The sequence below is a fragment of the Lissotriton helveticus genome, chromosome 4_1 (genome assembly GCF_964261635.1).
Source record: "Lissotriton helveticus chromosome 4_1, aLisHel1.1, whole genome shotgun sequence".
In the NCBI taxonomy this organism is placed as follows: Eukaryota; Metazoa; Chordata; class Amphibia; order Caudata; family Salamandridae; genus Lissotriton; species Lissotriton helveticus.
In genome coordinates, this window is record NC_136063.1 from 1,847,393,426 (window position 1) to 1,847,419,864 (window position 26,439).

General features: G+C 42.9%; 1 protein-coding gene across 2 annotated transcripts in view; it reads right to left on the reverse strand.

The window, feature by feature from the left end:
• Nucleotides 1-26,439, reverse strand: part of LOC144829389 (transmembrane protein 182-like) — a 290,025-nt gene that overhangs the window by 216,671 nt on the left and 46,915 nt on the right. For both annotated transcript variants that reach the window (XM_078688501.1, XM_078688500.1), the window contains exon 2: nt 9,604-9,718. In XM_078688501.1, the coding sequence (XP_078544627.1) occupies nt 9,604-9,718 (115 nt within the window). The remainder of the gene's footprint in view (nt 1-9,603; nt 9,719-26,439) is intronic.

The following is a 26,439-nucleotide window of genomic DNA, read 5'->3' on the forward strand; positions in this document are numbered from 1 at the left end:
TCCTTACTGGTGAAGTTGAATTAGTATTTTAGAAATGTCACCTTTAGTAAGTAAACATTTCTCTGCATTTTCTGCTCTACGTGACTGACAGCCTGTCTCCAATACACATCTGGGATGGGTGACAGCTTCACTTTGTGCATTCATTCTAAACAGTAACAAACTTTGGAAGGAAAGGGTCATCTGCATTCTGAGCACTCATCTGCATTCATCTGCATTCCGATGGGTCTTCCTGGGCAGGGAGGAATAGAAAGGGCTGACACACTTTATTAGGTAGTGTCCTGTCCACACAAAAAGCACTGATTTACCCCCACAGGTAGCTTGGCAGCCAGGACTGGGTTGAAAGGGATCCTTGTCTACCTCAGAGAGCTGTTTTGAAGTCACCCCTACATCAAAGGCACTTTTGATTATAAATATTTGTTCTTTTACCCCCATAAATCAGCTGCTTCTGGATCTTGAACCGAACGTCTGTCAGGAGGACTGCTGTGCTGCTTAAAGGACTCAACTGGACTGCTTTTCTTCTTGTTGCCTTGATGCCGGCTAGTCCCTGATTCTGCTGAAGGAGAGCTGGACTCTGCCTTCCGTCCAAGTGCTCTCCAAGTGCTTGCTGGCTTCCTTCCTGTTTTCTGACTTCTCAGGGACACACAAGACTTCCTTAAATTCAGCTCATGCTGCTAATGTTGCTGGAGTCTGCCTTCGGTGAGTCCTACCCCTGCCTGAGGTATCCTCTCCAAGTTCTGGGCCTCAGAAGTGGGTTCTGCAGCTGTTCTGCTACAAGACCGATGCATCGTAACCACAGTGCCGGTCAGAACAGACGCAGCACCCTTGAGCACCAACACAGAGGCTGTTTGACAACAGTAGTTTTACAACTTGCGCGGCCCAACAGCGACACTCTGCGCGGCTCAACAACGATGCATTGCCTTCATCTCAGTAAAGCTCGATGACACAATGACCCAATTATGTGAAAAAGATTGCTTTGCTCCATCCAAGGTACTTTCTCAGTGGGCCTTGTGTGGGTCTTTTAGCCGGCCTACCCTCCTTTGTGGTCGGCCTAAACTTTGGGTATGCACCAGTCGCTTGCAACTTCAAGTAACCTTTTGACCACTTGTAACTTCTAAGTATTTTTTTTGCATTTAATCTTTAAAAAATCGTATCCCAACTTCTACTGATTGGAAGTTTGTTGTTTTGATCTTATTTTGCTCAGATAAATATTCTCTATTTTCCTAAAGATGTGTGGAGTCTATTGTGAAGTACTCATTGTCTTACTGTGTGTGTTGCACAAATACTTTATACATTGGTTCTGTAGATAAGCCTGGCTGCTGTGTGGCAAGCTACTAGAGGGTGAGCACAGGTTATCTTTTAGGGTGTGTGTAGCTTACCCTCACGAGAGGGTGGTTCCTTCCTGGCCTGAGTGCAGAACTCAGCCAATTAGGAATCCCATTTATAACACTGCTCGACCCTTGGCAAACAAGCTGTCATGCTTAACTTAGGAGGTAGGCATGTGTAAATCATTTAATACCACCAAAACAGTACATAACTAAACAACTCAACACAATAAAAATCCAACACTAATTTATAATAATAGGAAATATTTGTATCTTTAAATTGACACCAAAATGATGAAAGTCCAATGTTGGGTACTGGAAGTATGAATTTCTAAAAATTAAATTAAAAAATGTAGTTTATAGTATCCAGAAGCTTAAAGCACCCTCCACAACCACCAGGGAGCATGCTACTGGGACAAAGTCAAAGTTTCAGGCAGACCGCAATGGACTGCCAGCCAGCTAGGTTGCAGATTTGGTCCCGGTAAATGTTTACCTTCAGACTTAGACATTTTCTAGGGTCTTTTGTCTTGTCAACGTACTCTTCTGCTGGAACTCAGACTAGTTGGATATGAAGTTTGAGTCAATAACAGCGGCTGGTGCAGCTCAGTGGAAAGGTGGGAGTTGAGTGTTCGGAGTTGATGGTGAAGAGAAACACGGACAAGGTCAAGTCAGCTGTGGCTAGATGGCAGCTTGTTTCTCCAGGTAAGTCCCAGTCTTCCCCTTTACCTTCGGACTTAGAACCTTTTCTGGTTCTCCTGGAGCTTTTGAGCAAGATGAATTTGTGTGGTCAGTCCAACTTGCATGTCAACCTCGGCAGCTTCACTCTCGATGTCAGACCCATCTTCTCCTGGAGCTTTTCTGCAAAACTTTGTAGAACGTTTTCAAGTTTGCAGATCTTGCTGTTTCTGGGTTCTTTTGGGAAGATAAGTGTCCTCTAACCCTGGCCAAGCATTCAGAGGCTCTGGGTAGCCACTTGGGGGCCAGGACTCAATCTCCCACAATGCACTTGTGCAGGCCAAGGCATATCCAGTTGCAACTTCTCATGTTGTACCTATTGCTGATCAGGGAATATACTCCTTTTCTTTTGGAGCCAGTCACAGTCTTTTCTTTATGGAGCCTTGTGAGTGCAGCAGGTGCAGTCCATCAGAGTGCAGGTATTTCTTTGGTACAATCTAGGGGTTTAGCGGGGCAGTCCTTGTTCTCTTCTTCTTTTCCAGGAAGTGAGCTGATGAGCTCTCCAGAACTGCCTTATTTATCCTTCATTTCTTGGTTTCATGGTGGGGGGGGGCACCCTAACCATAGGAAATAAGCTACCTTACCCTAGTATAAATACTTCCTGTGAAGTGTGGCAAACCTCTAGCCCAGAATACAACATTCTTCAAGAAATCAAAATGGATAAAATCTCTCATTGGAGTGCGTGTCTGTGTCACCCAACCAGGAGGTGTGGCTAACAACTGATCACACTCCTCTTCTAGCCCATCTCCTAGTCTAATTAAGGAGGCACCCTTCTGGCTAGAGGTTAAAGAAATGGGGGTGGCCTGGGTCCTGTGACATCTGTTTTCTGCAGAGGCCACTGGTGTTGAAGTCCAGCTTACCTACCCGGCCCCCTTCCTCTCCTGGCTTCTCCTGGAAAGGGATCTCCTCCCACCAATTAACTGTATTATTGCAACCTCAGGCCTCTTCACACTTACTCAGGGACGAGATTAGCTCAGGCTGTCAAAGGCTCACCAACTAGAAGAGGCTGCTACAGAGCTGCTTTAGGTAAGTTTAGGTTAGTAAGTTCTAAAACTATGTTCCAGTAATAGTTATAATAAATCCGACGTGGCAAGTTTTTGGGTTTAATGCAACTATTAATTAGATAATTTGAGTAATATATCCAGCTAGCTTCAATGCAAAGTTAGACTTTAATATATTTTATAAAGGCTTCCCCATGTTAGCCCATTGGTGCTAGCAGTGATACAATAGGGAAACACTACTTTGACTGTTCTTCCCTACCAGGGCATTAAACACCTCTTTTTTTTGTCCTGTCTTTTTATAACTATCTACCCTAACTTTGAAGCACTAAGGGCAAACATTAGGGGTTGTATCAACAGGGAGGAACACAGGGTTAGGACAATTATTTAAAGGGGTCCAATGTATGTGTCCTAGAAAGACTATCAACAAAAAGAAATACAGAGTTCCCCGGTTGCAGTCAGCTAAAGGACTGTCATTGGTCTCTCTCTTGTCGGGTCAAACAGTAAAAAGGTGAGTGTAGTGAACCCTCTCTTGGAATTTTTGGGGTACCTCACACAAGTCGCCGGTTGGACTACACTTGTAATCCCACCCGGTGATCGTTCAGCGTCATCATCGGTACCCTGCCCCTGCGCCAGGCTGGCAGTGCAATGCCTGTCGGGCAACAATACTTGTTGCTCTTTGGCGGGGATCTTCTATTCCTTCGCCAAGGGTGTGTGGATGTAAGGGGACCATGCAAGGAGGTAATATGTGAGTGTGCAAAAGTGAGCGTGGGTGAAATAAAAGGAGTCAGTGGAGTCCAAAAATTGGGATTTTAATGATATGGCTCACTGCTCTATTAAAAATACAAGGGGTAGAGAGGCAGAACTATCAAGGTAGTAAGCCTCATTCAACCCTCGGTGAGTGGATGGTCAACATGTTTCTTGCTTATAGAGCAATTCGTCAGGACCAAGGGGTGCTCATATGATTTGCAAGGGCTCCCCCGTGATCAGGGGGCCCAATATACGACCTGGTAGGTGTCGTATGGCAGTCCTTTCCTCAGGACCCTTCCCAGGACTAAATGGGAGAGAGAAGAGAGAAGTGTACTGTTAAGGAGAGACCCGAGAGACAACATTCGCGTTTTGTGACTGTCATAATATACAGTGAGTGAGCATGCCTTTGGTTTGCTCAAGGAAGATCGCATGCTTAGTGGTATCCAACAAAGTTGGTTGGAAGTTTGTCATGCAGTAAAAAACCTGTGAAAATCAAGGGCTATTACTGTGCTATCAGCATGCGCGATAGCTAGTGGAAATTGAGACAACATTTATGGGGAGAAAAACAGACTTCAAACATGTCTTTGTGAAGTTTCAGAAAAGAACACTAGATGGAGTCAGTGTATGGGTAACTAACCCTTAGATTAAACCGTAACACCAGCCGCAATAATACAGTGATGGTAAAATTTAGAACAACCTTACCCGTTTGTTACACTACGGAGGCTTCCTCGAGCTGACCGGGTGGGGCCAGGACTTGGTGGAGACCACCTGTTAGGAGGAAGTATCCCCGCCATGTTATCGATTGGCGGTCAATGCGTCTCCCCATTAGGGGTGACATATAAATAATAAAAAGGGTGTTTTGGACTTTGGTAGTTCCATTAATTCCAAAGTCGCATTTGGGTCTATTTTGGTTTCAAAACCAGCCCGCAAGGCAGGTCTGGCTTTAAAATTACATCAGACACCACAGCAGTGCATACTTAAATGCATTAAGGCCACTGTGGTCTCTACATCTATATGCCCTACCATATACTAAGGACTTACAGGTAGGCTGTCTTTACCAATTAGAATTATACCATTGAGCATATGCCTTTAGATGATATAGCACTGGCCCTGGGCTTGGTTAGCAGAGCCCAGGGCACTTTGGGAGTCACTAACCACCAGCATCAGTCAAACAAGCATTGGCATAGCCATTAGGTTTAGACTTTGAGACATTATAAGTGTTTAGCCAGAGCTATTGGCTTTGCCAATTTTTTTAAGCTGTGTTGTAGAGCATTGTAGCTGCTAAGCAGTATGTTGAAAAGTTATAATAAAAAAGTGTTATAAGCATTTTTGTTACCCCATATATTACCAAGAAAACAACAGGAGAGTGGAGGTTGGAAATAGTACTTGAATCACGAGCAGAGGACAGATACTAGAGGAAAATCAATAGATGCCAGTTTCCAATAGCAGTGCTACGCAAACAATGGATGGACGGAATGCTGAATAAATCATACATTCACCTCCAGACAAGAGATCTGGGTTAAATCCATTGTTCTTTTGCTCACCATGCCACCCCAGTTTAGACCCAGCCATATGCAAATCAGTCTTGACCCTGTGCCTCATCGGAACAGTTAAGACCGAACTGCCAAGCAAGGTCCTCCCTGGACTGGAAACAAGGATCCTGGGACCAGTTTCTTGGTATTACCCTTAATCAGCCAGGCTAGCTTTAATCCAGTGGCACAGTGAGCAAGGGACCCACGTCTGGGCATACCCATCCCATTTAGGGTGAAAAGTGCTGCGCAAACAAATGATGGACGGAATGCTGAATACATCATACCTTCACCCCCAGTCAAGAGATCTGGGTTAAATCCATCGTTTTTTTGCCCACCATGCCATCCCAGTTTAGAATCAGCCATATGCGAATCAGTCCTGACCCTGTGCCTGATGGGAACAGTCCAGACAGAACTGCCAAGCCAGGTCCTCCCTGGACCGGAAATAAGCATCCTGGGAGTAAGGAAATAAATGGATGGATGAATGAATATGAAGAAGTGTGGGCTGGTGGACGGAAGGACATGTGGATGAATGGATAATGAAAGGGTGGATGAATAGTTGGATGAGTAAGTGGACGGATGGCTGGATGATCTGTTTGTGCTTAGATGACTGGTTGGATGCATGGCTGAATGAATAAATGAACATGTAAAGCTCCGCCCTTTAATATGAATAGCCACGGAGGTCCTACTGGATCAAGCGTAAATACACAAAAAACTCATATAAAGGTGAGTTTTGATATTTTTCCCACCTGGGACTTAGCTGTGTGTCACGTCACCTGTGTCACGACCAGTTCATGAGACAGTCTATAGAATTCACTTCCAACAGAGGCACGGGCATTGGTGATGACAGCTGAAGGAGCGCCCGTGGTATACAACTTCTATACCACTATGAGCTGTGCTCTCTATGTCACGTGATAATTTTTTTGCCAGATAACACTAGTGTACACAGTGGGTGAATTCCCTTTGCATTTCTGCATAGAAAGCCCAGCGTAGTCAATTCAATCTGAACACACACGTTCCCTCAGTTACTTTACATTTTAGGTGGTGGGGTGAGGTAGGATGACCCTAAAAGCTCATACAATCCAATGCCTTTTCTAGGCGCCTACAGGGAATGTGTTTTTAAAGCGATGCACACATCTAGTTGCTGTATCAGTGTAAATGCTGAGGTGCTGAAAAAGGTCATAGATGGGGCACACCCTCCTTGTGAATGAAAGTTGGCCCAAAGTGCATCACATTAGCCAAGGGCTCTGTATTTCTCCTTAGCTGAAGTATCTAAGCCCCCTCCTCCTCCCCACACAGTGGAAAATATAAATTAATGATATGTTATTTTTTTTAAAAGCTTCTCCATCGACACATTGTATTACTTCAGTAGGCGCAAGAAAACATTAGCAACAGGACCCAGTGAAAACTACTCGTAACTGGTCAACATGAGTTTCCACTGTGGAAGATAATTTGCGCATAATCACACAGAGCGGTAAAGCGGGGAAGCCAGGATTAGAAACCTGGTCGCTTCGAGAAAACTGTCAGGTTGCATAGTGTGCTGTATAGGTGTCCTAACTTTGCGCGTCCAACACATGACCCGCTTCTCAACGGGAATCAAGAAGGAATTTGGGACTCACCATCCTGACCCGAGGTCTTCAACTATTCCGCCAGGTCACAACCGAAGGCGTCCATTCCCTTTTCTTGAAATTTGGCCCCTTCTTCTTCATGAGTTAATCCAGAAAGCGGCACCCCCAGGTCCTTCAGGCAGCCTCTCGTGCTGCTCCTATCTCCGTTGACATGGATGCTGGATACTAAGCAACAGCCTGGGCACAGGAACATGAATCCCTGAAGGGATGCGCTGCCGATGTGGGTGCGGGAAGAAGACGAGCAGCAGCCGGGGCACTTTGAGTGGGGGACATTTATGTGCTATTTATATAGCTCTTAAATCCCCAGGTATCCAAGTGCTTGCTTCATCCAGTTGACTGTGTGCGGTGAGTAAGAAAAATGGTATCACACCTGGAGCAACAGGGCGGCTGTAGTTACTACAATTCTCAGAGACCATTGGGTGAGGTTGTGTCCGTCTTCAACGATGCTCCTGGAATTGAAAAGCATAACACAACCCAGGGGTGTGATAAACAAACCTGGCACAAGTATTGAAGTTGAATGTAAGAAAAAGAGGCATTTGCAGTGCAATAGGTCTCACGTTTACTTGAGACCTATTGCATTGCAAACAGCACTGCCGGCCGGCGAGAAGGCACGAACAACAGGAGTGCCGGGGTAGAGAAGGCACGGACTGCGGGGGGGGGGCATGGGAAGAAAATAGAAAATAGCGCTCACAATCTAAATAAAACATACTGTGCAACACTCGAAGTAAAGGGTCCAGTAGCCATAGAAGGATACAAATGACGACATGGCCGTCATAAGGAGGGACTAACAAGCCTAAAACTATTCAGAAGGCAGCATTTAGGAATTACAAAGACACAAGCCAATGAAAAAGATAGGTGGAGAGTGGGCGGAGCTTTCACGCCATACTGAAGTCTGCATGCCTCGGAAATCGAGCAGCGCATGCATGATGCTGCTATAGGCTCAACCTAAAAATGAGGGGCTGATCAGGGCAAAATGGATGACTTTCAGAACTGTATAAACTAACCATCTGTTAGTCAAAAATATTTTTTGATTCATCCCTTCCTGACTCAAACAAATAATCATCAATACTTTCCACTCTGGAATTTTTAATTTAAGTATGGTTATTTCCAGGAGAAGGGCAAACTATGAGGGTGTGCATGCGTTCATCTGTACTCAGTGCAGAAAAAGAGAATGCCCCCTCTCTTAAGAACGTCTCTGATCATCTAAATTGAAGGAAATACAAAAACTCTAATGTTTCTGTGTTAGCTCTCTTATACTATTGGTTATGTAGCTCATGTGGCAGGAGACAAAAGTAAGAGGCAAAACCAGCAAGAATTCAATTCTTTTTAGCAGGATCAACATATTGAGAATGTAAGTGGAAATAGGGGAGTATAGATTTACTATTCCTAACTTCATTTTTATGTACCTTAAAGTTATATATATTGTCATGCTACATATATGTGGAGTTAAGTATAGTAAAACTTTGTTTCCCATAGATACTTACCTTCAAAATATTCTTGTCCTTGATATTCTTGAAACAATATATTGTCTCCATGATATTTTTAACTCGATATTTTGTCCAAACACCCAACCACGCTCCAGCAGTCATTAGCAGATACATCTAGCTGTGTTTTTAACATAGCTCTAAATGAAAGTTAAATAAAACTCAGTACTTCTTCTGAAAACACAGCGACTGCAGCTATTTGCAGCTACTGCAGCTATTTTGACACTATTCACCCCCTTTTCCAATGCATTACTTGGTGTTGCTCTCAGGACCGGACTGGCTGTAGTCGGCATCAGGCATGGGGCCTTTGTCCCACAGGCAGGAAGGGTGGAGGCCGGGTTTGCAGCAAAATCAAGCGGCAGTGCTGGGGGGCATTTCCTTAAGCATTGCACACTTGCACCCCTTCCTCCTGCCCCCCATCGGGGTCGGCCCAAAAAAATTGCAAGGGCTGCTTTGGGTTCCCAGTGCGGCCCTGGTTGCTCTCCATGAGCCCCACCCCAACCCCTCAGTCCGTACATCATGCACAATATACCACCAACTCCTTCTTGTCACAAGCTTCTTCTCAGAACTAGTCCTACGACAACAACACAACAGTAGTAGTGAATCAATAAAATATGGACAACAACATGACTTGTAGTGAAAGAGAAACTGGCTGCTGAAACAGAACAGAAGTGTAATCCAGGTCTTTTCCACTACCTTTTGTTTGTTTGTATTCACGTGATTTCATGCCTCAAAGCATTCGCATTAATACTTTATTTTATCTGTTAAATCGTACATGTTACTTAAGCTTAAGGAAGCCCCTAACCAGGGGGGGGCTTTGATTCACAATTGTTGATCCTGAAAATTTGGCATGAACAATTGACACTCTCATTTGCTTTGGCATCAACATTTGGCCAAGTTCAACTAAATGCTAGCTACAACTGGCCCTTGTGTTCTATGGTTAGTTTTCTAATGTTATCTGATTTTAAACTAATTTGCACATGTCATTCACTTTCAGAGAGCATATCTTCAACCAACAATTACATTAAAAGATGGCACAACACTAATTTTACCCGGTTGACTACCCACCACAACTTCTTGTCAACATCCAATAAAATAGATGATAAATGCCCCTAACCAAAATTGACAGGAAAAGAACATGTAGTATTGATACTCACTGAACCAAAAGTTCCATACAGTTTTCTGGTAGTTCTCTCCGTTAAACCAACATCTCCAAAAGAAACCTTCATGATGAAAGGTGAGGGCAGGTCGTCTAGATTCCTTCAGGCCCTCCTTCGAAAACAAAACAAAACATATTCATATATAAGCTCATGCAGACATATTGCGGTGCATGTAGTTAAGCTCGTAAAACATATGTGCCACCTTTTTAGATATAAAAAAGAGTGTGTTGCCGTGTTCAGCTGAAGAAAATGTAGAACTTTTGCCACTGTACTGTCAACTTTAAAAGAATTAAAAGGTAGTCCATTCAACAAGCACTATAGAAACTGAGCATGACAGAGGATGCAAACAAACTAGTGCCATTTGGGGAAATGAGACTGAGAACCCTGCAATTCATAAAAATCAAAGTTGATAGTTGGCTAAGCACACTTACGGTTTAAGGCCAGCCCAATGGCGCCATCCCGTTCAAACTATGATACAACAAACAGGAATCTGAAACTGACTGATTCCGATTCATTTCATGTATCAACATTTTTTTAGATTCATTTTGTGATTTTAAAAGGGGCAATGAAGAATTTCCGTCCCTATGGAGGGGAAGTCCTCATGGAACTATACAATTTTCAAAAAATATTGATGCTTTGTGGAGGAATACAGGAACTAGTAGTAAATTGAGAATGGTGTGGCGCACTGATTGATCTAAATAAAGTTTTTTTCAAAGTTATTCAATTTGGGTGCAAGTGGGTATCTCCCTCCGACCTGTGGGCGTGGAACTGAAAGTGATTGAAAAGCACTGTGTAGACCCTACATTGTGTCCCCAAGTTTCCCTGCGCGGGGTTGAACAACCCTTGCTATGAAGTTCAAAAAGTTAAATACAATTTTTTCAAAATGGGAAAGTGAAAATCTTCTTTTTCTTTTTTTCTTTTTATATATCATGATGCAGTTTCTCACAAGTGAATATGATCATGTTATTGGCTCGAAAACAATTTCATGGTAAAAACTTTTTCACACATGGTATTTCCCTAATCCCAATGCCTTTCGGGTCGAAACTCTTCATCAGGGGGATCTTTCTCTGAAAATAAAAAATGGATCAGTGATTCAAGGGTTAGAACCTCCAATAAGATTTTCAGTTGTTGATCGTGGTGACCGTTAAAAATATGTAGAGTCTACACAGAGGAATACAGGAAACCATTGGCAGTGGAGGACATTTTTTTTACTCACTTGTTATTGTTCAACTATATGGCACAATGGCGAAAAAGACCCACAATGTGTGTATGTATTTGTGGTATTTAGATAATGAGAACATAGCTGAGAGGGTAAGGACGGCTACACTGAGACAAAGGCACAGCTACAGTCAGCGAGATGTTGGAGCAGTAATTGGATAGTTAGAGTGAAAGTGAACTCTTACTGCATTTCTAAGAAGAGCAGACATGCTGTAAAATCTACCCAGTAATTGCAACTGGAGGTTTTATCCTGAGGAAATGTTACTGCCACATTCAGAGTTCATGAGGTCGGAATGGGGAATGACTAGCAGTTGATTTCTTACCGCACATAAAACAACACTTTTCAACCCTATTTTTAGCAGTCTTGTATAGCGCAAACTTGACCCAAAGGTATGTGACTGCTCTTGCAATCCCATAGTGATTCTTTCAGTACCATGTACTAATCCATTCACTAAAGTAAAACTCAACCAATTATGAATTCACCCACTGTCTCTCCTTATAGTACTGTAATCATTCAGTCAGTAAGCATGTACTCATGCAGTGAGCCTAGCTTTAGGGCCTTCAGTACTTTAAACTCCTATGGACTATGTATGTAGCAGTCTAACCACCTTCACATTTGTGTTTCAGGACTAAAATTCCCCAGTTAGTATCCATACACTCTAGCAAACATCCAGTGACTGCTCTTGCATCCTAAAGTGACTCTTTCAGTACCATGTACTAATCCATTGACTAAAGTAAAACTCAACCAATTATGAATTCACCCAGTGTCTCTCCTTATAGTACTGTAATCATTCAGACAGTATGCATGTAGTCATGCAGTGAGCCAGGCTTAAGGGCACGGAGTGCTTCAAACTCCTATGAACTAGACATGTAGTGGTCTAACCACCTTTTCACTTGTGCTTCAGGCCTACAATACTCTAGTCAGTATCTATACACTCCAGCAAACACCCTGTGACTGCTCTTGCAATGCCATAGTGACTGTTGCTTAACAGCCGCAATAGGTTCCTGAGGTTCACCATTGAGATGAATAAGGAGAGAATTACCTTTCTGGACCTTTCAATCTTTGTCACCCCCGATGGTCTTCAAAGCGAACTTTTTCGCAAACCCATGGCAAGGAACTCACTCTTGCGTTTCGACAGCCAACATCCTAAGTCCCTTCGCGAGAACCTTCCATATGGGCAATTTCTTCGGGTGCGCAGAAATTGTTCAACAAATGAGACTTACAACAAACATTCTGCTAATCTCTGTAACCAACTACAAGCCAGACACTACCCAAAAACTTTGATTAGACGCTCTTTGAAACGTGCTAGCAATAACAACCGTGATGCCCTTTTGGAAATACCAGTAGAGAAGCCACCACTGACAAGACTTACTTTTGTAAGCACTTTCAATACTAAATCGAACCTAGTGCAGAGTATCGTAAGACGCCATTGGCGTATTCTCAACTGTACCAATGACAAAATTGAACCCCATTTGTTTGCTTTTAAGCGTTCCAAAAATTTGAAGGACTGCTTGGTACATACTCGTCCACGTGATTTGTACAAAGGGAGACCAATGAAACTCTGTGGGATCTACCACAGGTACAGGGTCATTACCCTTGTGGTGGGTGTTCTATGTGTGCTTTGACGCGCAAAACCACTCAAATAGACATAGGGACAGGCCGGCCTTGGATACTCAAGCATTTTTCCAACTGTAACAGCTCTAATGTGATATACATTTTGACTTGCCCGTGTAATGAAAGGTATGTGGGGATGACAACTCGGAAGGTCCGTACTCGCATGCTCGAACATAAGAGCTCCTTTAAATGTAGAAAAACAGTGTCTAAATTAACTAAACACTTTCTGGAGCATAACCATAAAGAAAACGAGTTCAGCTGGGCTGTCTTGGAGAAACCGTATATACCTAATCATGTCGGAGACCCTACTCAGTTTCTTTTTTTGAAGGAACAGAAATGGATCTACCGATTACATTTAGACAGTCAGGGACTCAACGACGAAATCCCCTGGACGACCCCCTGAGAATGGCGTAGGTCTGTCCCGGTTGATTTACATACATCTGACACTATGGATTTTGCACTAGTTTTGACTGCTCTTGTACTTATTATACCATGATAATACTATTCCAACATTAGAGTCAGATTCCTACATCAACTCATGATTGATTGAGCCCCCTTCATCCACTCTAGGGGATGTGAGGTTTACCTTTTTTCAGTTTGATACATTAACTCAATTATGAATTTTGGTGCACCAAATTGGATTGTTTATTGTATTAATGCAGACCTTTTTATGTTGCAGCCCCCATTGAGACTGTTTGAGGGATTGTATTCATAATGAGCAATAATTTGGCAATTTCTGGGCATGAGCTCGTTGTACACGCATGCATATGCGAACATTTCGCGTATTGACTTCATACAACTTCCTAGCGATAACGAACTACAATTCAGACGAGATTTCCGTCATCCTGTAGTTCCCCAGTCTCGCGCACGTCAGCAGAGTGATGCTGTGCATGCGCGATTCGGCCGCACTACCGCGTTGGTTTCTGCAGTCGATTACACCGGCGTCCTGATGCAATGTCGGTATCTCTATGCGGTATGTAAATTGGGTGGCTCTAAGTAGCTTACAGACGCCCCTTTTGATTGCTGGATTATCCATGCGCGGCCAGGTGGGCGTGTCCGCCACTTGGGCATTTAACCACCGACACCGTTCCGTTTCGTTGCCTCCCCCTTACTCAGAAATAGTTCGGGGCAACGACGGAGAGGTGAGTGGTTCAGGCTAACGAAACGCCAATAAGGCAAGGAGTATGAAGTACTGACATCTCCGTTTGACTAGGTTACCTGAGGTCTTACGATGCCATTGGTTTGTGTGATTTAATAGGCACATGATGAAGTTGCATATCTAGTAACTTGTATATAGTTGTGAGCAAGCATTGTTCTTTAAGGTAGAGCGAGTTTATCTGAGTAGTACGTTTAAAGGAGTATAATTGAAATAGAGGCATTATAGATCAATTGCTGTTAAGGGATAACAAGCGGGCTAACTAAACCATGGGCTGGATTCCTTTCCTTATGCTTCTTATTTCTTTTAGAGCGTGGCCTCCCTTCCTTCCTGAGTTTGAGTCCAGGTGAGGTGAGGTCTTCTCCCCGGTAGAGCAGGGTGAGTGGTTCATTTGACCTTATATTAATGATAGAGGCTGTAGGATTATCTATTTTGTTTATTTCCTGAAATATGGGGGTGTTTGTGTTTTTATAGATCACATATTGGATCCATCTGCACGGCGGAGTTGTGAATCCACACGTTGTATCCTTTTTTGGTTACTTCACTGGTTTACATATATTGTTTTTCACTAAGCAGTAGCATTGTTATGAACAGGGGTCCTGATGGAAGCCTTGGGTCCTTCCCAGCTAGGTTGAAACATGTTGGCCATTAATGCAGTGATTTGTTTCCATACTGCATTCGTGCACTGTTCGTTTTGTTTTTAACTAGGAAGAGGACACATTTCTAATAAAAGTACTGTCCTGCACTCTATCCTATTTTAGTTTCACCACTTTTCCTTTTTGCACTGCACTTATACCCATCCTGTGTCTGTCACTGGTTACTTAGTGCTTGTGGGCACTGGCCCCGCTCTACAACAGGGTATAAATGGGTCTCAATGATCTAGAGACTCCTTACCTCTGTAGGATGACCAGATGATAGAATTGATCATACAATTGTTTGATGGGGATCCTAAGAACGAAGCGGGTTCTTTGTTACAATCACTTACACTTTTTTCTATTTCAGTTTATCTTTATCCTACTCCTACTATCATCTTCCATTAAGCTTGTGCTATGGACTGAGGGTTCTTGATACCCCTCCATCATAGACCCCTAGGTTTCTTGTGTTTAAAGTATTGAGCTGGGTGCTTAACCTAGGCTAGGTCTTTAAATTCCCCTATGACCCTCCCTCCCCTTTTTGTAGTACTGCTCTTGCAATCCCATAGTGACTCTTTCAGTACCATGTACTAATCCATTCACTAAAGTAAAACTCAGCCAATTATGAATTCACCCACTGTCTCTCCTTATAGTACTGTAATCATTCAGTCAGTAAGCATGTACTCATGCAGTGAGCCTAGCTTTAGGGCCTTCAGTACTTTAAACTCCTATGGACTATGTATGTAGCAGTCTAACCACCTTCACATTTGTGTTTCAGGACCAAAATTCCCCAGTTAGTATCCATACACTCTAGCAAACATCCAGTGACTGCTCTTGCATCCTAAAGGGACTCTTTCAGTACCATGTACTAATCCATTGACTAAAGTAAAACTCAACCAATTATGAATTCACCCAGTGTCTCTCCTTACAGTACTGTAATCATTCAGACAGTATGCATGTAGTCATGCAGTGAGCCAGGCTTAAGGGCACGGAGTGCTTCAAACTCCTATGAACTAGACATGTAGTGGTCTAACCACCTTTTCACTTGTGCTTCAGGCCTACAATACTCTAGTCAGTATCTATACACTCCAGCAAACACCCTGTGACTGCTCTTGCAATGCCATAGTGACTGTTGCAGTACCATGTACAAATCCATTCCCTAAAGTAAAACTCAACCAATTATGAATTCACCAAGTATCTCTCCTTATAGTACTGTAATCATTCATGCAGTAAGCATGTAGTCATGCAGTAAGCCCGGCTTTAGGGCACGGAGTGCTTCAAACCCTTATGCAATATGCATGGAGTGGTCTAACCACCTTCAAGCCTACAATTCCCCAGTCAGTATCCATATACTCCAGCAAACACCCTGCGACTGCACTTGCATTGCCATATTGACTCTTTCAGTTGCATGTACTAATCCATTCACTAAAGTAAAACTCAACCAATTATTAATTCACCCAGTGTCTCTTCTTATACGTCTGTAATCATTCAGTCAGTATGCATGTACTCATGCAGTGAGCCGGACCCTAGGACATGGACTGTTTTAAACTCCTATGCACTATGCATATAGTGGTCTAACAACTTTTTCACTTGTGTTTCAGGCCTACAATTCTCTAGTCAGTATCCATACACTCCAGCAAGCACCCTGTGACTGTTTTTGCAAAGCCATAGTGACTATTTCAGTACCATGTACTAATCCATTCACTAAAGTAGAACTCAACCAATTATGAATTCACCCACTGTCTCCTTATAGTACTGTAATCATTCAGACAGTATGCATGTAGTCATGCAGTGAGCCAGGCTTTAGGGCATGGAGTGCTTCAAACTCCTATGTAGTATGCATGTTGTGGTCTTACCACCTTCACATTTGTTTCTCAGGCCTACAATTCCCCAGTCGGTATCCATGCACTCCAGCAAACACCCTGTGACTGCTCTTGTAATACCATATTGAGTCTTTCAGTAACATGTACTAATCCATTCATTAAAGTAAAACTCAACCAATTATGAATTCAGCCAGTGTCTCTTCGTACACTTCTCTAATCATTCAGTCAGTATGCATGTAGTCATGCAGTGATCCTGGCTTTAGAGCATGGAGAGTTTCAAACTCCTATGCAGTATGAATGTAGTGATCTAACCACCTTCACACTTGTGCTTCAGGCTTACAATTCCCCAGTCAGTATCCATAGACTGCAGCAAACACCCTGTGACTGCTCTTGCAATCCCATAGTGACTCTCTCAGTACCATGTACTAATCCATTTACTAAAGTAAAACTCAACCAATTATGAATTCACCCACTGTCTCTCCTTATAGTACTGTAATCATTCAGACAGAATGATTGTAGTCATGCTGTGACCAGGCTTTAGGGCAGGAAGTGCTTCAAACTACTATGCACTATGCATATAGTGGTCTAACCACCTTTTCACTTGTGTTTCAGGCTTACAATTCCCCAGTCAGTAGCCATACACTCCAGCAAACACCCTGTGACTGCTCGTGCAATCCCATAGTGACTTCTTGAGTACCATGTACTAATCCATTCACTAATGTAGAACTCAATCAATTATGAATTTACCCAGTATTTCTCCTTATAGTACAGTAATCATTCACTCAGTATGACGTACTCATGCAGTGAGCCAGGCTTTAGGGCACGGAGTGCTTCAAACTCCTATGCACTATCCAAGTAGTAGTCTAACCACCTTCACACTTGAGTTTCAGGCCTACAATTACCCAGTTAGTATCCATACACTCCAGCAAACACCCTGTGACTGCTCTTGCAATCCTAAAGTGACTCTTTCAGTACCATGTACTAATCCATTTACTAAAGTAAAATTCAACCAATTATGAATTTACCCAGTGTCTTTCCTTATAGTACTGTAATCATTCACTCAGTATGCATGTACTCATGTAGGTTGCCAGGCTTTAGGGCACGGAGTGCTTCAAACTTCTATGCAGTATGCATGTAGTAGCGTAACCACCTTCACACTTGTATTTAAGGTCTACAATTCATCAGTCAGTATCTATATAGAATGTGTTTGTATAGTAATAGAAAAGTATCATTTATAAAGTTATTAATATACATTTATTTATGTTTATTTTTTACAGATATTGTTTATCATCATTAAAATAAAGTAATCATGCCTGAAAAATCAAGAAAGAGAAAAAGAGAGCTAAATGACAGTTACTTGAAGAAAACTCAACAACAAGTATTGGATGACAAACATAATGTGGCTAAAAAGAGAAAAGTTTCTGGTAAGACCACTAAGAACTTTATTAGAAATCTTACTAGGTGCAGAAATAATGTTCAGAATGTTGAAACCACTGACAATGCTTCAACTAGAAGAGATAGTCAAAATAATAGGAAGGAAAAAAAGGCAATGTACAGTCAATGGATAGAATGTATGATAAAAAAGAGAAAATCAAAATAAAGAAATACGCAAAAAATTATTTTATAATAGAGTAGTACATAGTTTGCTGAAAGATATGAAAACATATAAAAAGAGAGCAATATTTTATAAAAAAGAAGCATATTGAATCCATTGTTGAAAAGGCTTTTGAAGTAAAGAGGACATTATGTATTTTAGTTTTAAACATAATTTGATCACTAGATAAACAAATCCATTTAATGAAGGCCAAAAGTAAGAGGAAAAGAGTAATTAATAGAACTAACTTTTTTAAATTTTTTGGGAGGGAATAGAAACACAGTTCAAGTTCAGAGCCTTTCTTTAATGAAGAGAGTTATTTTCAGACCAATGATTTGTTGCATGCAGTTGACACCAGTAGTTGAGCTTATGAGGTTAGAAAGGGTTCTCCAATTGACAAAGAGAAAATAGTTCCCAGAAATGCAGAAGAAGTGATAACTGATGAAGTTCTAGACAGACGTCCTAAAGCCCCAGTGTACACTTGGGATTGCAGTAGTATTTGTAGTGTACGACAAGAATCTATTGATCTTTTACGCAATTTCTTACGAGCATATACTAAAAAAAAGTGTTAAACAAAAGATTAAGATGTTGCAAGCACTAGACCCTTGCAGAGTGAGAAAATGCTGGTTTGCAAGGTCATTCTCTGGCTTGTCTTTCTAGAAAAGTCTGTCATAGGGCCATATGTAGGTAAATATATTTTACCGATTCCTAAATACCAAATTTTGCTGATTCAGTAATCCAGAATCGGTAAATGAGATGTAGGAAAAAATTCGGTAACATTTATACCGAATCGGAGATTCAAAATACAAGCAATTGAGGATTCAACCAATCATATGCATCCATTCCACTCCACAACCAGGAAGTGGCCACACCCATGCTGGTGCAGACAATCAGAACCTTCTGGAGAGCTGTGAGCAACTGAACCACTGGCTGAACTGTACTGAGCAGAACTGCAGGATGGTAACCCAAGAATCAGAGAGGGAAGGAGCAGACAGAAAAATGAAGATGAAGTTCAGTACAAGTGAGCTTCAGGTACTTGTGGAGGAGGTGGTGAAACACCACACCCAGCTTTTTGGGAAACAGTCCCTGCAGGTAGCAGAGGCTGTGAAAAGGAAGGTCTGGCTGGCAATCCAGGTGTAGGTGAATGCCATTGGGGTGAGCCCACGTGAGATTGATGACCTGAAAAAAAGGTGGTATGATCTCCGGATCATTACCAAGAAGAAGCTGGCTGCACAGAGGAAAGAGGCCAGTGTCACAGGGGGAGAAAGGAGCAGGGCACCTGCCCTCACTGACCTGGAGCAGCTGGTGGAGTCGACCCTGGAGCCCGAGAGTGTGTCTGGGGATGCAGACAGCTCAGCCAGAGCAGCCACAAAACAAGTTAAGAAGCATGCACAGCAGTCCTCCCCCCTTCCCTATCCCCCTTCCCCAATGTGGCTGTGTGACTCACACTCCAGTACAGGTTTTGATATACACCACCAATGCATCATGGGAGATGTAGTCAGTGAAACACCCATCATGACAGTCATCACACCAAACAACAAGGCATGCCACACACATCAGTCAGAAGCAGTAGAGGACATTGAGATAGTGTGACAGGATTGTAAATTAATACTGAAATACAGGGTTGCAGGACCAAGGAGCTAATGTCCATATCTGTCCACAGGAGAGTCATCGCGCAGGACAGCGCAGGAGAAGGAGGGAAGGACACCCCGTAAGGGAAGGACTGAGGATGCCAGCAAAAGCGCAGGTCACAGCACTCAACCATAGCCGGCACCAACACCACAGGCAGCTGCACCACCAGAGCCAGCCACAACAGCAGAGCCAGCATCGACACTGCTGATTGAATCACCACCAGAGCAGGCCTCACAAGCACAGTCAGCCTCACCAGCTTCAACATCACCGGTAGTGGTAAGGCCCAGGAGGCATGCTGTAGCCACTCTCCATGTCATGGAGTCGTCTTCTGAAGACACAAGGGAGGGTGATATGCCAACTGCTCCACTGGAGGAAACCAATACTGGGCTGCAGTCCACCTCCAAGGGTGTGCACACAGGCCACAGGGTCTGGGAGCGCAGCACAACTCGGCAGGGTGACGAGGTCTTAGAAGGGCTGGAGGCCAGTATGGTTAAAGAGCAGCGCCTGCAGGGGAAGGCCATACAATCAGTGCATAGACAAATGCGGCACTTAAACCAAAAGATGGGCAATATTGACAGGGGCATTAGCTCCGTGGCAGAGGGCATCAAGGAGATGGCAGAGGGAATGTGGGACATGTCCCAGTCCTTGATGATACTCTGTGACAAACTGGATGAGGACAGGGCAAGAAGGTGCAGGGAGAGGCAGAACATGCAGCAGCACACCAAGGCGGTGAACCGTCTGGCAACTGCCACTTCCCTGCTCTGCAGGCACTCCGTGGCAATGCAGGAGGGGATTGTGCACTGCTGCACTGTTGTCACCAGGGGAATGGGGATGGTGACAACTGCACTGGAGGTGCTTCTGACCACCCAGGCAGCCAACGCTGGTGCACTAGTTGTGGGGGAGAGTAACAAGACCACCAGCAGGAGCAGCATAACCCCCCCTGTCCCAGACACACAGAGAAGCAGCAGGCGGCATGCTGCGGGCCCTTGCTCAGCAGACAGTGAGGAAGGGCAGCTGCAGGCATCCAGCACTGTTGTGTGTGGGTGCAGACGTTAATGATGCCCACACCCTTATGTACATATTTAGGGTGAAGTAACCCATGACTACCCATTAAGGTTGTCTGCATTTGGATTGGCATGGTGTGCCATTTGTTCTTTGTCGTAGTGGCAAGTTATTAAACAACGTCATGAACATGCAACGCCTGGCTGTGCCTCCATACTTACTTAGAAATAGTTGCGGGTGATCTCTGCCCGTCTCTGTCTCCCATCTGTTGCTGGTGCCACTCCTGCTGTGATGGGCTCAGGCTGAGCATCTTCATCATCATTGTCCTCAATATCTGTTAATTCTACTGCTGTTCCTTTCCTAGTGGCAAGGTTGTGCAGCATTGCGCAAGTTGCGATTATTTTACAGCAGATGAGGGGTGAGTACTGACGTGCACCTCCGCTTTTGTGGAGGCAGCGAAACCTGCTTTCTAATAGCCCAAAGGTGCGCTCCACGACATTGCAAGTAGATTTTGTGCCACGTTTTATCGCCTCTCTGGGTTGATGGGTTCAGGTAGGGTGTCAGGATGAACTAGCGGACGGCATATGCACTATCGCCTATGTGGAAAGGAGAGAGCCATTAGTCATATGCACAACAACACCTACATCTGCAGTATCTATCAGGGTGTGTCACAGTGTTTTACCTAGCAGGTATCCTTCTTTGAATTCCCCCGCTGTCAGACGTGTGTAGATCCCACTGTTCTGGAAGACGTAGGAGTTGTGGGTGCTTACTGGGAATTTGGCCATGATGTCTGTGATTATGTTAGCAGCATCAAAGATTACCTGCACATTTATTGAGTGTGTGTACTTTCTGTTCCTGTAGATGTACTCTGTGGCTGCAGGTGCGCAGATTGGGATGTGTGTGCCATCAATGCAGCCGATCACATTTGGGAACTGTGCCATTTGGTAAAAGTCAGTCTTTGTCTTCAGCAGTTCCGCATGTGTGTCAGGGAAGCTGATGCAATGATGCATTCTCTGCATCATGGCATCCGCAGCTATCACCCCCTGGTAACTGCCAGATGCAAGCAGGTGTAGGCTACAGAGCACCTGCACATGTGGTGGTATGGCGTGTGCCCATGGTGTTGGGTGCTCCAGGAGTGGGTGCAGGTCCCTTATCAAGTCCAGGATGGTGTGGGGGTGTAGCCTGTACCTTTCATGCATCTCTGCCTCAGGAAGTTGGAAGGAGTGAGATCCGTTGTCTGTAGACCTGCTCCTCCCGTCTCCAGTGCCTCTCTTCTGCTGCCTGTAGCCGTAGCCCCCTTGCTATCACATAGAATGTCGCCATTCTGGTCACACTGTTGCATTTTGGGGCCTGTTTTATGGCCTGCACCTGGTTACCACCTGCTTTCACTCCATGTTAATTACAGACTCTTAAATACCGAATTTCATGAAGTTCTGTATTTTTGAAATTACCTACATCTCTAATCTAATTTTTACAGTTTCTTATTTACCGATTCAGTAAATAAGGATTCGGTAAATACCGATTCAGTCATTTAGAATTCGGTAATGATGAATCGGTATTTACCGATTCATATTTACCGAATCCTTACTTTTGGCCTCCTACATCTCAAATGCCTAAATACAGGTCGGTAACGGCAATTTTACCGAATTTCGGTTGTTACCGACCGTTATTTAGCTACCTACATATGGCCCAAAGTATTTTTTATCATTTTGGGATGTTAGCAGTACATCATACTAAAATGCGGAAGTTAATCAGAAGGTTGTATTATGCAAAAAGTCCAGCACTAAAGTTAAATGAGTTGAACAATGCTCTTTTGCATGGATCAGTATCAGATGTGAAGAAGATTTGTGATGAAATTGAGATTTGTTACTTTGGTCCTCAACAAGAGAGTGCAGAAACTGATACATTAATAGAGGAAAATGTTGAAGAGAATGTGGAACATACTATTGCAAAAAATGTTGATGATCAAATTACAAAGTTTAAGGTGATTTCAGATGAAAGGCCACATTTTTCTTGTATTTGTTGTCTGCAAACTCACTATAAAAATCAGAATAGGGGTGTTGATCTGTATTTAAAAAGTGAAAGAGAAAATAATGATATGTGGAAGGAATTTGTAACTTATTTGTTGGTAGAAAATTGTTTGGATTTGGGTTCTGATCAGTGTATTTGTAAATATTGTTATAACAAATTGGATGAGAATAAAATGCCCGCTAGAGCTGTCCATAATAACTTAGAGTTGGTTGCTATTTCTCCAGAACTGATAGATTTAAATACCTATGGGTCTATTCTCATTCAATGTGTGCACACGTTTCAGGCTATTGTTCGTATGGAGCCTAAAACAGGTAAATTGACTCCTTCGGATTTACAATGAGGATTAAAAGGAAGAGTTGTATATTTACTGTTAGATTTAAAGAAAAATATTGAAACTATTGGTGTAGAGAGTGTAGAAAGTGAACCACTAGTTATTCTAACTAATGGTGTTCCTACTAAGAGTAAGAAAATCTGGCAGGAGTTATTGGATGTTAGGAAAGTACAGAATGCAACTTTGTATTTGATTAAAAACAATAAGTACTATAAAAAAAAATGTATATGGGAGAAGATGATATACTTTTAGGAAAAGATACTGAAACATCAAGTGGACAAATTGAAAAAGGGGACATGTAAAGAAGTGAAGAAATCTATTTACATTACAGTGTACATCCACTTCATTCAAAAGGAGTGATGGGGAACACTATTGAGTTGTTCCAAATGAAAAAAGCAAAGGGAAGTCACATGAGTGTATGGGAAGAGAGCTTGGATGCTTGTTGTTTTCCGCAGTTGTTTCCAACAGGAAAAGGTGGACGATATGATGAACGTCCTGTGCAGATGCCTGTATATCGGACAACAAGATTATATGCAGAAGATCCAAGATTTCAACAATGTATCCCTTATATATTTCATCTTTTGTTTGAAAGTGACTTGTCTGGACTTTCATATGCAGTTAATAGCATATTGAAAACAGGAGTACATCTGCAAAATGTTTCTACAAAGGATTTTATGGATAAAGTGCACCAGAGAGATAATCATTTAGAATCTCAGCGGATTAATCTAATGGCATCAGAATGGCACTAATGAATATTGGCAATGTGAACATCCGGTAAGTTTCCCAGGAACCTAATGCACTGCTCTATTCACTCGAATGAGTGTAAACTATAAATCTTCAAACAATGAAATAAGTTGTCATAAGTAGCAAAAATTAAACAGCTGTAAACATGCTATCAAACAATTCAAATAAGTATCACAAATGTTGTTATCAATGATTTGTTGCTCGATGAGTATTTATTGAATGTTCTCACAAAATCCAGAACTGGAGCAACATTGTGTAGTTATACATCCCAATGCATTTCGGGCTGAACAAAGTGCCCTTCGTCAGGGGAATCTACAAGGTGATAATTATACATATTAATCAACAGTATCGGCAGTGGTATTATAGCAAATCATTCTTAGAGGCCAGGAAATCATATACTTCCATATGTGAGGCAACACGTCAATCGTAGTGCATAGATGCTAAGCCACCAAAAGAAAGACCCAAATTGCCAAAAGTTGTAACCAGAATAAACCAACCATATGTGGGGGAACAGAAACACCGAAAAAACGGACTAGAAGTAAAGTGAACAAGGTCGAAAAGACACGGTTGCGTGAAGAAAAATGAAAGACATGCGAGGTTAGGTGCCTATATTTTATTGCCAGGGGCGCAAAGTCAAGCCAATTTGTCTCGGTGGCTCCGATCGTTATCTTGGTGTGTGGTCGGCTAAAAGAAATGCGGGTGGTCATACATAGGTGGGCGGAAAACGCATAGTGGTGGAGATTAGGGAAAAATAATTAAACTCACCCGTAGGCTTCTAGCGCAAATGTGAAATCGAGTTCACAAGAAGTAAGCGTCCCTGTCAAATACAATAAAGAAGTGCGCTATAAACAAAGTACTCTAACAGGACCAGCCCTGTAGGGTGGACATGTCGTAACGAACAAGGACTCACCCGAAAGTATCGCTCGTCTGCAAACTGGTTGCCTGAGAGTTGCGTCGAGTCAGGAAGTGGCGTGTGGGGAAGTGACTTCCTATATTTAGATTAGTGATAGAAAGAGGACTAGCTAAGCAGTTGCCATCTTGGAGATAGAAACGCTACAACGTAGTTGAGAAACCAGGGAAAACACCGATGAAAGTGCAATTGACATATGCTAAACAATATTACAAGTTGCATATTCATTTCAGGTTAGGTCCAGACTGATTTAAAACTAAACAATGCGATCAAACAATACTTATGGCTTTGTTACAAAATATAGTCGATGTCAAGTATAGACACTAGGTGTCAAGTATAAACATTAGAAGCTGCCACTCGACGTGTGCACAATCTTCTATGGTACTATGTGAAAACGTACGAGTACAAGCAGGCTAAAAGCAAGCAAGAAAACGTGATGTGCATTTACAAGAAACATGATAATTCGAATTTATCATTTAACCCTGTGGGGGTCAGAGTTTGCAGGAACCAGATCCAGTATGATTCTCGCTGTGAAAGTGCCTGCGCTCCATCACGTTCAGGGTTGGGCTCAATAACCTCAAGGATACCAAATTTTAATTGGGCGATATTGTGCCTGCGATTAAGCCAATGTTGGGATAAAAGAGAATTCACGTTCTGTGTGCGTATTCGACTCTTGTGTTCAGTGATGCGAGTACGCAAACTGCGCTCAGTGTTCCCTACATAATATAAGTCACAATGACATTTTATGTAATATACAACATAGTTGCTGTTACAAGTGGCTGTGTATGTGAAGGTGATGGGTTTGCCTGATCTTGGGTGATTGATAGTTTTACCTGTAATGGCGTTATTGCAGTTGGAACAATTCATGCATTTGAGCAAACCTTTATGTTGAGCCTTAGGTTGGGGAGGATTTTTGTTCAGAATTTCCTTAAGATTGCATGCCCTTTTGTAAGCAAAAAGCAGTTGGGAGCTGAATGTGCCCCCAAAATCTGGTTCTGATTGTAGTAAGGACCATCGGTTCAATATGATGGTTTTCACTAGTTTTGATTTGGTAGAGAAAGTAGATACAAACACTTCTCTGGAAGGAGTTCTGGGCTTGATTCTTTTCTCTAAGAGTGCCTCACGAGTTACCGTTGAGGCTCGGGTAGCTGCTTGTTCAAGGATGGTGTCAGGGTAGCCTCTCTGTTTGTATTTGTCCTTAAAGACATCAATTTTCTGCATGCCAGTGGTGTGATCTGAATTGATGCGTTTGATTCGAAGAAACTGGGAGTATGGAAGGTGCCTTTTCAGTGACCATGGGTGGAAACTATGGTAAGCTAAGGCATTGTTCCTGTCGGTAGGTTTGGAAAAAATGGAAGTCTCGATGCTCCCGTTAGATACAGTGATCATAACATCTAGAAATGGAATTTGTTGTGCTGCAATGTGATGTGTGAATTTGATGTGTGGGTTGATAGTGTTGAGTTGTGATATGTTGTTTTCAAGATCCTGGAGTGTGCCTTGCCATATGATGAGAATGTCATCAATATATCGCTTGAAGGCGAGCATATGGGTGCTCCATTGGGGTTGTGAGAGTATGTGTTCCTGTTCAAACTTCATCATAAAGATGTTAGCATAGCTGGGGGCTCCCGAAAAGCCCATGGAAGTTCCATTGGACTGTAAAAAATAACGCCCTTGCCAGTTGAAATAGCTGTGAAATAAACAAAAATGTAGAATTTCCATTAGGAAGATGTGGTTGGCTCGTAGTGTGTCTGCTCTCAGAAGGGCCCATTCTATGGCCTCCATCCCCTCCATATGTGGGATGGAGGTATACAACGCTACAACGTCAACTGTGTATAACCAGATCTGTCTGTCTGCGGGAATCGTGATTTCTCTGAGGATGTTGAGGAGATGTGTGGTGTCTTGTATGTATGTGGTGCTCGATTGGACAATGGGTTGAAGAAATGTGTCCAAGTAACGTCCTAAGGTGTCGTGAATGGAGCCACACCCCGAGACGATGGGTCTCAAGGGGGGGTCTGTTAGAGATTTATGTATTTTTGGCACCATATAGAGCCTGGGTCTGCGAGGGAATCAGGTGAACAAGTATTCTTTTGTTTTAGTGTTGAGCCATTTTATTTCAAGAGCATTAGTGAGAATGGTGTCTAGAAC